Here is a 12,797-nt window from a genome sequence, read left to right as displayed (position 1 = left end):
ACTGATTTGCAGCACTAGGAACCTAATTTAATCCTCATTTACTAAGCATTTTTCCCATAGGCACAGAATGGAAGAAAAGCCTTAGTAAATCAGGCAAATGAATTGTAGGAATACATTTAGGGACCTAAATATGGGTGGATTTTCAGCTGTAAGGTTCCTAAATTTAATTAAAAATCTGATGAAATGTAGGCATGAGAGCATTATTTTTCCCCGATAGACATGGAAGGGGAGAAAATCCTTAGTATACCAGGCCTTGTGGATGCCCAGTGCAAGGTCAGTAGTCCCCATTCGCACTGCCCCAGCAGATTCCGCACGTAACACAACACATTCTGTAGACACATATTCTTTCTTTTAAATTAGCTCACAAAGTATTTATTCATTTTCTTTAGTAGTTTTTCTTTGCTTTTTAAATGCTTTATAGGCTAGGTTTTTGTTAAGCGTAGGGTGGGGTGATTACTGGAGGTCTCTCGTCAGCTCCAGCACTCATCAGTCAGCTACAACAAGAAACAAAGCAAAGCAACAATGAATGTTCTTCATTTTTATACAGTTCCTTTCGTGTAAACATGTTCTCGGTAAGCTTTACAAATTTCGACATCAGAAAGATGCACGCAGCTACCTCTGAGGTGAAAAGCTTGGCTGCCAAGTTTTTGTGTCTCTGATCTGTTTGACAACTCCTAACGAAGAGAAAGGCCTGGGCCATAGTATAGCTAAACATGCACATTAATGCATGCACCAGATAACCTGCTCATACCCAGAAGGTGGCTGCATTAAAAACAGAGGAATTGCGGACATTTTTTAACACAGCTGTCTATGCTAAATATGCAAATAACTTGATAAAAGGCTCATTAGCCATTACTGCAGTATTTATTATATATTTATGTGTGGGAGTTAATTTTATCTCGGCTCCATTGCCGAGGCAAACTGAACTACACCTGTTGAGGTGTAGTTTACTACTGTGATGACCCAGAGTCGCCAGGGTGGGGTTAAGGTGTGGGGCGTTTGTCTTGGGTGGGGGGTTGGAATTGATACCTTCAGGAATTGAAGGGATGGGGGCAGGCACAGATGCCCTGCTTTGGTACCCACTGTCCACCTATGCCGGATGCTCTGCAGTCCACGATAATTTGCCACATTTCTCCAGGTGAGTTAATATGAGATGCAGGGGATACTGGAGAGTGTGGCCATGTTTTGCATACTATTTTAGCAAATTGTACATTAAAGTGGAATTTACTACACACATTAAAACCATCAGATAACATGCTTTAGTAGATAGGACTCCCAAAAGTGACTTGTTCGAGGTCACACAAAGGGTGAATGGCAAATGGGTGTCATCAACTCATGATCTAGGAATTCTCTTTTGTACTCAAACCATTAAACCACCCCCACAACAGTCAGTGAGTGTAGGGTTGAAGGTTTTTACCTTTCTGGGACTCTGATATCTTTTCATTTAACAGCATCTCCAGGAGAAGCCAGTACTTCTGCAGTTGTCTGGAGTCCAATCTCATCCCAAACTCTGTGGGAGCAGACAGCTACGAAATAAAGCCAGAGATGTGAAGAGGAGATGTGCAGAGAAGGAGCAGAGACAACAGTGGACTGATGTGTCTGCAGGCGCCAGCACCTTGTACATGCAGATAAGGAGCAAACAGCACAGAACAGGTGGGACTGCAGTCAATCACCAGCACCCTGTGTGTTTGCAGGTTGGAAGGAGAGACTTAGAGCTGGTGGACAGCAGGAACTTAGCTTTAATATCTAGTGGGCACATGGACACTTTGGTGTGTGTAATGGAGTAAGGCTAAACACAGCCAGCGCTGTGTAGATGTGCAAGATCGGGAGACATGCAATTACACAGAGCTGTACATACTCAGCTATGCACAAAGCTACCCAATGTTCCTCTTCATTCCTTCCCTGACCCCCTTTATTTACGCACACTGCTGACCTGCTCAGAGAAGCCATTAAAGATATTAAATGTGCTGTCTGTGCAGCAATGATTTACATTATTTCTCTAGTTTGGCAGTGGTGATGGTAGTGGGGGAGGTTGTACCTTAATGATTTCTGCTTCATCCCCATCATAGTCCACGAGGTCCGTGTAATCCCCCCCTTCTGAGCGTGGTTGTAAATTCACCGATTTCTTCAGAATCCTGTTCCTCTCCCTTTCCTGGAACCGCAGAAATTGCGAGAAACATTATACAGAACCACTGCAAGCACCATAGTGCACAACACAAAGATGCAGAATTTGTAAGTTTCTGGCTCAGAATTCCCCCACCAGTCTCTCTCTTTCCTCCCTTTCTCCTCTCACCAGCCTCTGCCACTCTCTCACCTTCACTCTCCCTTTTTCCCACCAGCACCCAGCCCCTCTCTCTTTATCACCTCCAAAGCTTCTCTCACCCCTTCCCAGGCGCCTTTGCAGTCCTATTCCTCTCCCAGCCTCTCTTGCCGCGTTGGGGGTCACGGTGGAGAATTGGGGTCTGAGGAGGTTTGTTCGGTTTGGGAAAGGGAGGAGTAACCAGCTAGGTGACCACTGCTGAAGAGGCTGGCGTGACAAGTCTGTTGTGCAAGGGCGGTGCGTTAGTCTTTCTCACAACTTTGTGGCCAGGAGAAAGTTTATGTCCTTTTCTGCATAGGGGAATATGAACTTAGAAGCTCACCGGCCCCTTCATTTAAATAATTAGCATTCACTTAATTTGTTTTTGAGCCCTCATGGCAGCAGGAAATTTCTCAAGAACTTAAGCAGTTGCCCTACATCCAAACAAAAGAAATAAATCATTCAGCCACGTCATAAACAACAAACATAAAATAGTGTCAAGCCATTCGGCAAATATATTCAGTAACTCTATATAACAGCAAACCCAAAAGAGAGAAAAGTCATCTCAGCTATAACACAAAACAATACTGATAAAGGAAATGTCGCACAGCCACACCACATAACAGCAGAGTTACATCGAGACGTGAGCAGAGTGCAGAGCACAAATTGGGGGTGAGGCACTAAGTACTAGAGATGTGAATCGGAACCAGAATCGGATCCGATTTCAGTTCCGATTCACATCTCTATAGATGTGAATCGGAACCAGAATCGGATCCGATTTCAGTTCCGATTCACATCTCTACTAAGTACTGATTATGGAGCTTATTTATCTCCCATTACTCAAAAATCCTTATCACAATTCTAAACCATCCCACTAACGCTAACCCAGCCCTACAACCCCAATCTTAACCCTAATGCAGCCCCCAACCTATTTACCACCAAACATTCAAGTCTGACTCTCTCCCCCTAACTCACTCTGTTTAGCCCTATCCCTAACCCATTCACTCTCTCCCACTCTCCCATTCAATCATTCCTCCTAACCAACTTTGTCCTATCCCTATCCCTATCCCGTGCACCTGTTCCCCCAGCCTTTCACTTGACCACTTGGCACCAGGATTTAAATGTCATGTCCCCCCTTACTTTCATCTTTGTGGCATCGTTGTGAGATACAAAGGAGAGAAATCCCTCGGAATGCTCCACCAGTAGCACCATTACATACGCAACTAGGAGAAGAGCTGCCACCTTCTGGGAGACCATGGTGAGACCTGAGCTAGGGAGAAGAGGGAACAGATTATCTCTGGCCAACCTAGAGGGGCCCTGCCTTTTTAATATAATCTTAACAGATAAAGCACAATCTCTGGCACTGTGCAACAGAGCGCACATTTCTCTCCAACCCAGGAGGGACTCGGCATCTTAAGTCACTTATAAAGCACAATCTGTGTGCACTGCACTGTAGAGTGTAGATACCTGTATAGCACAAATGGCACTTATCAGCACTGTGCAATCATAAAGCAGTAATTATTATTTTAAAAGCCTCATCAGTGTACACAGAACTGTACAGTCAGAGTTGCTGGAAGCTGGGTGTTTGCAGAAGAGCAGTGGATTGACTCCTTGTGTGGGAGGCTCCCACTGGATCTGGGAAACTGGGCCTCCTACATCATGAGTCTCTAACCAATGGGAAAACAGCTTTAACAATTCTTGATGACATCACAGTGAGCACTGGTTTAGAGAGTTGAATATGCAATTAAAAAAAAAAGGATCAAAGTTTTCCTTTAGCAGCAGTCTGATGTTTTTGTATTTGGCTACTATTAGGATACTAGTCCTCACAGCAGTCACTGGCATTTCTTATGGAACTTTGATTCTGTGCTGCCAGGGGCTTCCATGCTTCTTCAACATGAAAGGAGGAAGGACAAGGATCATTAACAATGTCCATAACGTGCACTGGAAGCTTATTGCAGTTTCAACAGACAGAGCTTGTCAGCATAAAGCCAGAAACTCATGTGCAGAGGTCTGCTAACCCTAGGCTACTGTACAAGTAAGGGATGCCTCCTTAAAGTGCTTTACAGAGCACTCACGCATTCCAGGAAAAAGTCAGCAGAGTCAGGGGTTATGTGAAGATGGGACATTTTTTCTTTTATCAGAACTGAGCTGGAATTTGATTCCAGACTTGTCAGGCCTGGATTGTTGGGAAGCTTCGTGGTAAGAAGTGGTGAGGGAGCTGGCTTTTGTATTTAGTGTCGGTCTTTTAAGAATCACAGAGGAAAATAGCAAGGCCTAAAGTGGCCTAGCAATGGAGGCAAATTCCTTAACGGATTCTGGGTCAGCTTGGGAAGTCGGGTAAAAGATAAGAGGGCGGCGGGAAGGGGATTTGGCATTGAGCTGCACACGGAAATTTATATGCCCATCTACCCCAAGTGGAAGGATCTCAACTGGGAAGACCGAATGGGCCAATTTCATCTTTTTCTGCAACATTTGGTATGATACTGTGACAGAATCAATGACAACCTTCCTGATTACAACGCATAGCGCATGACGAAGTCACAGTAGGAGATGCTGAAAAAAGGGATACAAATACTTACAGGGTGCAGAAGTCACTTGTCTGGGAGTTGGGTTTCTCTCTGTCAGGTATTGTTCTTCCTTCTGTGTCAGTCATGGATCTGTTAAGCCTTTATATGCTCCCCTCAAGTGTGTTATCAGGAGTCATTGATCTTTGCTGACAGGCCCTAGCCCAGCCTGCTCTTCCAGCTATGATGCGCATGGAAATGGGACCTCCTCCTGACCCTGGCTGGGGGAAGCACTGGGGACTTCGTGACAGGATACCTAGAGCAGGGGTACTCAAACTAGTTCTGCCCTTCACTGGGCAAAGCTTTGGGGAATAAGTGACGGGATACCTACAGCAGATCTCCCTGGACATTCCTGCCCTGCACTGAGAGCTCAGTGATGGGATATCTGGACTAGGGATACTTGGACACTCCTGCTCTGAGCATAGCTGGCAACTTTATATGACATGTTGAAGTTTTCAGAACGTTTTAGTGTCATGTCCCATGGAAAGGAGAAGAGTGATTGTTGATATCACCAGTGAATTTTACAAGTAAAACGCAAAAACCAGGGCTTGGTAATAGAGGCAAACAGGGCTAGGAATGGGTTCATTTCCATTTCTCACCTCAAATGAGATTTGGAGACACTCGGAAGGTAAGCACCTGACTCCACTGTACAACCCCCAGCTGATCCAGGCCTGCTTTTAAACTATTGCCTCAAGATTTTTATTTTTAAACATGTATATTCCTTTGATTTGGAATGAGCCTTTGGCTGGTGTGCTGCAGCTCTTAGGGCTCACTAGCTGAAGCCTTCGGCTAGTGACCTGGAGCTCCGAAGTCTACTCTAGAAGGAGCTTGTGACTGGGCATTTCATAACTTCTGGGGGTGAGCAGAGAAACGCTGAGAAAGCTTTGTCAGACAGTCACCTACAACCCGAAGCTCCAACCCTGGAGCAGAAATTCTCATGGGAGTGGCATCACTAGCCTGATTGATTCTGGGTTTGTATTAACACCAAAGGTCAGAGGTTGAGGCACTTCACCCATGCCTTACTTCTATTTTCACTGGAAAGAGTTAACAGGTAGAAGTGCCGGAGGGAGTTTGTGAGGGGGAGGAATGAGGAAGGGGGCTTAGAAGGAATATTGAGAGAAATGAACAAACAGGTCAATAGTTTATTAAATTCCAATTTGTTGACCTGTCAGTTGCATCTGCCTGCACATTCCTGGACTCCTGATCAGTATTTTAGCAGGAGAGAAATCTGTTCTGTAGCTGAAGATGAAAACAAGCTCGTAAATACCTGGCACCTTGGAGAAGCCGCAGTCGTGAATATCTCAGTTCCCTGGAGCAGTGATAGGGCGCTTTCCCCCCTCACTACTGCCCTCCAAGTGCTCTGGTCACTAAGGGGCTTCCAGGATCCCTTTGTATTTATTGCACTTTGTCAACAGAAGCAGAGAAAGCTGAGTGCAGTGAGTGAGCACTGGAAAAGTTGGTATCGGAAGCAGAGAGGAGGTGTGGAGGGGGGAGGCAGTGCTGTCGGAGAAGAGCTGGGGAAACAGTTCTGGATGATTTACAAGTTTGGGGGTTTTTTTTAGACCACTCTTAGCATCAAGGCATATTCACACATAAGTCGAAAATATATCTGCATAACGTCTGTAAAACTACGTGCATTCGTGGGACCCCCATACATTTTTTTTATCCCAATTTTATAAAAGCACACGTATATAACTTATGGGCACAATAGTTGCAATGTAGGCACCTATCAACCTTCAGTTGATGCATGGAGGCAGGCGTTTTGTTAGTAATTTGGATTTTCCTTTAGATAACATCGGTCACTGGTCCCAATTGTTGCACATCAGAAACAGTCATGAAGTCACTTCTGGGGTGCATGGAGAGCAGCGGCTCTAAAGGGAGAGGGGAGAAGGGATAGTGTTCATATAGTGCCTTTATGAACTTAAGAAATGCCAACCCAGGAGGCTCCCAAAGTCAATCCTTGTCGTAACCAGGCTAAGCAGTGGCTTCCCCAGGGCTACCTGGCTAACTGTGGTTTATGGACTTTTCCTCAAGGAACTTTTAAAATCCAGCTATGCTAACTGCTTTCACCATATCCTCTGCCAACAAATTCCACAATTTGTGCACTGAGTAAAAAAATACCTTTTCTGGTTTGTTTTAAATGTGCTACCCGTTAATTCTAGTATTGTTGGAAAAGGTAAATAACCGTTCTCTATTTACTCATTCCATACCATTCATGATTTTGTAGATCTCTTATCATATCTCGTCTCAACCTTCTCTTCTACAGGCTAAAAAGCCCTAACTTGTTTAATCTTTCCTCATAGGGGAGCCATTCCATCTCTTTTATCATTTTGGTTGCCCTTCTCTGCACCTTTCAAGCTCTGCTATGTCTTTTTTTTTTTTTTTTTTGAGATGGGGTGACCAGAACTGCACACAGTAAAGGTGCGTCGCACCATGAATCGATACAGAGGCATTACGATGATATTTTCTGTTTTATTCTCCACTCATTTCCCCTTCAAATGACCAGAGCCTGGGAAGCCCCGGAAGAGTATGCCAGGGGATTGTAACATGATCAGATAACAATGTCGCAGCCCCTGAAAGAATCGCCTATTCACCTTTTGCGGCCACAAGTGTGTGTGCCGAAGGGAGCTTTCATCAGCAGCCCAGGCAATCTCTGAGCAGTAAGTCACAGAACAGTCTCATGTCCGCATCCCGAAGGCCTCATATTCAAAAATTGACTTTTATTGCCGGAGGCCTGCTTGATAGAACACTCGGCACTTCACAACTCCTGCTATATATTCCACCTATCAGAAACTCCTGCTATGAGACCATTCTGCTTCTCTGTTAACAGTTCACTTACAGAACCTGCTGTTACAGGAACATTTTGCTGTTATGAGAATAGTATTTCAAAGTCTGAGCTGGAATTCATTGTTGCAGCCCAGTTCAATGGCCAAGTCCTCTCTGAGGCTTGATAGCCCAATAAATGGAAAGGCAGCCCTGGTTGTTCTCTAGTATAGCCCACCAATAAGTGTTCAGTAGCCCCAGCATGAAATTCTATCAGCTTTTCACTCACAAGTCCAAAACAGCTGCCTAGACCATCACAGAGATAAAGTCTGCACTTATATCTTCAGCATGACGGAGAGAATGAGAAGAGATGACCAGCAAGCAGGATTGTCTTCACCGAGGGCCCTATATGCCTTTTAGGAGCCCAAATCACATTGAGGTCTACTGGTCTAGCAGTAAAAGGTAGTCTGTACTTCCAGCATAAAAAATAAGCCACAGGGGCCTGCATCTTGCTACAATGCAGTATCTCAGTTCTCCTACATTATCCTTCCCAAGAGAGCAAAGGAAAAAAGAGACATGCCCCAGTGTGAGTCTAGAAGTGACTGTTGCCATGGACTAAGGGGTAAGGTAAGTTAATGGACTGCTTATAGCCACGGCTTTGCAATAAGAGCTGATTGCTCATTAGTGCAATAGATTTAACCTATTGGTAAAGTTAAGGTCAGTTGGCATTTACACCTAACTCTCACTTCTTGGCTCACATCTATCATGTGGGCAACAGACTGGAATGAACTGAGAAGGCAGAAAGGGTCAGGTGCAGGCTACAACATGATAAAGCTGCAAGCTTTTCCCACATACAGAGACCATTGTGAAAAGTTTGCAACACATTACTAAAAGGGACCCTGCAACATCTCAGAGATAGCCTGAGAGTCAGCAGCACATTAATAAATACATCCTTATAACTTTCTTATCTGGACTTGCATTTATTTTAAAGAGCAATACCACCAGGCTCATAGGTTGCAGGTGGAGGTATACTATAAGCAACCCATTATTTAAACATTGAAAACAGCTTCTGTTCTTTCTTCAAGATTCAAACTAATCATTATTAGTTACAATTAGGGACCTTCATTCTCAGTTTTTTTATTCTTTTGTTACCCAGGAATTTTTCAGCATTCTTCACAAAAGCAATGGAAAAAAAAAAAACGACTCATCGTTTTCCCAGGTGAATATCAGGTTTGTTCTCATTATGGTAAAAACTGATACATTCTGGGGGAAAATAAAATAGAAACAGAGCACAAAGGCTCAGCACATCATATAAAAGCAATAACAAACTGGTAGAAATGTCTCTTAAAGAGCACCAAGGCATATTCACGCATGAGTCGAAAATATATTTGCATAATGTCTGTAAAACCACGTGCATAAGTGGGACCCCGTACGTTTTTTATCCCTATTTTATAAAAGCACATGTATATAACTTACGCGCACAATAGTTGCAACGTGGGCACGTATCGACCTTCAGTTGATGCATGGAGGCAGGCGTTTTGTGAAGCTGCAGGATGTATGCGCCAGCTTCGCTGATGAAAATACTCACGTCCAAGCATCACTTGACCACCACTTATCCCAGACCCACCACTCTGAAACTGTAAAGAAAGGAGAAGTCCTATTTAATCACCGCGACTTAATTAGCAGATGTAAAAGTGCCACGCATGTTTGGTAAGGTTTGCATGCATTTTGGGCCGGATTTTCAAAAGCCTTTAAACACTTAAATCTGGGTTTTACATGTATAAATGCACTTCACCTGTGTCAGTGGGCTTTTGAAAATTGCTGTAATATATGCCATTGAATTGTCCAATGGGTTTACCCAAGTTAAGTGCACTTAACTGCAGGTAAATTGGCTTTTGATGTTTGCTGGGATAGTCTGTTACATTTACACGCTTAACTCCTTTTTGAAAATTCACGTGTTTGCTTAGAAATTACCCGAGTGTGCGTGTACCTTCTGCCCCCTCCCCACAATGCCCTCTCGGTACACACACACTTTGCCGCATGGCAACGGCGGTGCCTGCGCAGTCCCTGTCCTAAGAGAATGTACCGCGTCTGCACAAAAGCCGCTTACATGCCTACGTCCCAATTTTTCATGCACAAGCAATGCACAGGTTTTTGAAAATTACCCCTTAAGTGTCTGTTCAGATTTAGAACTGCCAACCAACCAGGCCTGTATGGGAGGGGAGATGTCTTTATGGGTCAAAATATGTCAGCTTTCTAGCATTGAATCTCCTGCCTTTCCCTTTCAGTTCCTTCTCTCCAATGCATTTCAAAGGGGATTTAAAGATGTCTCCAAGTCCTCCTCTTCTGGATGCATTTGAAAGTGCATGGTATAGTCCCAGAACGTGGGGATTTTTCCATTAGTTGTAAGAGTTTATTCACAGCTCACTCATGGAGGGAGGAGCTATGTATAACTAATTTGCAGCTATGCTGCTCATGAGTCACGGAACTTCTCCCCTTACTGATAATCACTGAGAATAAAACCTTTACACAATGGACAATCCTTGTGTATTTTCCATGTAATTAACAGCTGCCTCCAATATTTATTTTATGTTAATATCAAGCTGCCATGTAAATTCCTAGTTACTATTATTAATTATGAAATTAAAGAGCAATTTACAGCATGTTTGGCAATAATTCTTGTATTAAGTAGAGTACAGTCACACTCTTCGTTGTTTCAACAATTTCTGTCTCTTATAAAGCAGTCAGACTTGCCATCTGTTTGGCATTTATTGCTAATGAATTTTGGAATAAGCTTTATGTAAGTGTTTCACACAGGCAGGCAAAAAAACTGAGCTTTCCCCAGCACCATAATCTCATGGGTTCCCCGCTCACTACCAACTAGCTAAGAGCTCTCCTCATTGCCATAATATCACTGGCCACCAAGCTGAGTTGTCCTCAACACTTTATCCTCGTGGGCCTTCCACTCCCTTCCACTGCACTGAGCTCCCCCCGGCACTCTAATGTCATGGGTTCCCTAATCACTGCCACCAAGTTGAGAGCTTTCCCCATCCCCAGCATCTTAACCTCATGGTTCCCCCACTCACTGCCACAACCTAAGCTCCACCCTGCACCTTAACCTCATGGGACCCCCACTCTCTTCCATCAAATTTAGAGCTCTCCAACGCCTTAATATCATGGGATCCCCTTCTCACTGCTACCAGTCTGAGCTCTACCCAGCATATTAAACTCATAGGTTCCTTACTAACAAACACCAAACTAAGAGCTACCTATCCTTGTAACGTCATAGGTCGCTTCTTGCTGCCACCAAGTTGAAAGCTCCCCAGCACCATAACCTTATGGATCCCCCTCCCACTGTGACCAAACTGAAATTTCCGCAGAAACATATTCTTATGGGCTTCCTACTCACTGTCAGCAAATTGAGCTCTCCCCAGCACCATAACCTCATGAGTCCCACCTTCACTGCTACCAAAATGTGCTTTCCCCAGAATGATCATTTCATGAATTCCATTTTCACTGCTACCAAAGCACTTTTCAGTACGTCCTCTTCAATAATTCTTCATTTAATGCCACCAAATTTACAATAAATGCTAAATTTATAAACCCCAAACAATATAACATGAAAAAATTATGAATTCAAAAAGAGACCTGTTATATGGATGTCAATAATCTGAGTGTACCTTCATACGATGCTGTAAAAAAAAAATACGGCTATCGTGACTGTGAAGCCTATGTGTAGGCTTTAAAAATCATTAGGTACCCCAGTGTTGGAATGCAAACTTTTGTAGTGCTCACTGTCCACTGTGCAATTGTTGCTGAAATGATCACGTGGATACTGTTGCAATATTCACTTATCTCAAAATTGTAGTCGGTCTTGCCTCAGCCGACATCCTGATGTTTCGGAGGCTGGCTCCTTCTTCAAGGGCTGGATATGTGCAAGAGGTGGTCTCTCTTGCACATATCCAGCCCTTGAAGAAGGAGCCAGCCTCCGAAACATCAGGATGTCGGCTGAGGCAAGACCGACTACAATTTTGAGATAAGTGAATATTGCAACAGTATCCACGTGATCATTTCAGCAACAATTGCACAGTGGACAGTGAGCACTACAAAAGTTTGCATTCCAACACTGGGGTACCTAATGATTTTTAAAGCCTACACATAGGCTTCACAGTCACGATAGCCGTATTTTTTTTTTACAGCATCGTATGAAGGTACACTCAGATTATTGACATCCATATAACAGGTCTCTTTTTGAATACCAAATTTACAATTCCATGTGGGGTGGATTTTAAAAGGGTTTCGCGAAAACCTGCTCCTGCGCGCGCTGCGCCTATTTTGCATAGGCCCGGTGATGTGTGCAAGCCCTGAGACTCGTGTATGTCCCAGGGCTTGAAAAAAGGGGCGGGGCGTAGGAGGGGCGGGGCCAGATCCTCCAGACACAGCGGCCATTTGCCGCTATGGATCGCGGGCTGACTGTTGGCCGGCGCACGCAACCTATGCCTGCCCGGAGGCAGGCGCAACTTATAAGATAAAGATAAGGGGGGGCGGGTTTAGGTAGGGCTGGGGGGGTTAGGTAGGGGAAGGTGGGGGGGGGGGAAGGAAAGTTCCCTCTGAGGCTGCTCCCTGGATTTTAAAACATGTGCACGGCCGCGCATGCATGTTTTAAAATCGGGTGTACATTTGTGCGCGCCGGGTTGCACGCACAAATGTACGCCCGCGCGTACCTCTTCAAATCCTGCCCTGTGTCTCCTTTGGCAACAGCAGCTTGAAGGGGTCTGTCCATGGTGCTAAATCTTTTTCTCCATAGGCAGCTTGCACCTGGTCCTATACTCACCAACCCCTTTCCTCTTACCCCAGTGCACAGTGGTCTGATTTCAGGATATCCACAATGAATTTGCATGAGGTGTATTATTTTATATTAACTTCACTCTTAGGCTGAACTATGCAAATATATCTCATGCATATTTACTGAGGACAGTTTTCAAAGGCAACAGACATGTATTTACTCAGGTAGATTGACCTGGCTGAAAGTTGCCCTCACAGAATCTAAAAGCGATGCAGGCTTTCATGGCCTGTTAACTTTTCATTGCTGTAAAAAGAGGCATTCCCCAGAGGGGAGGAGGAGAGAGGATTTAAAATGCACACATGCTATTTTGCCTGTACAAACAGCA

The 12,797-nt window shown here is 44.3% G+C and overlaps 1 protein-coding gene across 3 annotated transcripts in view; it reads right to left on the bottom strand.

The window, feature by feature from the left end:
• Positions 1 to 366: 366 nt before the first annotated feature.
• Positions 367 to 12,797, bottom strand: part of MLN (motilin) — a 37,968-nt gene continuing 25,537 nt past the window's right edge. The window contains exons 2-6 of one of the 3 annotated variants that reach the window (XM_029572817.1): positions 9,103 to 9,263; positions 3,440 to 3,569; positions 2,039 to 2,152; positions 1,418 to 1,526; positions 367 to 494 (exon numbers count right to left, since the gene is read on the bottom strand). In XM_029572817.1, the coding sequence (XP_029428677.1) occupies positions 487 to 494; positions 1,418 to 1,526; positions 2,039 to 2,152; positions 3,440 to 3,569; positions 9,103 to 9,224 (483 nt within the window). In that variant the 5' untranslated portion in view covers positions 9,225 to 9,263 and the 3' untranslated portion in view covers positions 367 to 486. Of the gene's footprint in view, positions 495 to 1,417; positions 1,527 to 2,038; positions 2,153 to 3,439; positions 3,570 to 4,878; positions 4,956 to 9,102; positions 9,264 to 12,797 lie in introns of those variants that run through there. The other 2 variants (XM_029572820.1, XM_029572818.1) reach the window with 2 other exon arrangements.

The sequence above is a fragment of the Rhinatrema bivittatum genome, chromosome 12 (genome assembly GCF_901001135.1).
Source record: "Rhinatrema bivittatum chromosome 12, aRhiBiv1.1, whole genome shotgun sequence".
NCBI lineage: Eukaryota > Metazoa > Chordata > Amphibia > Gymnophiona > Rhinatrematidae > Rhinatrema > Rhinatrema bivittatum.
Note: the sequence above shows the minus strand (reverse complement) of the source record. Positions and strands in the feature narration are given on the sequence as shown.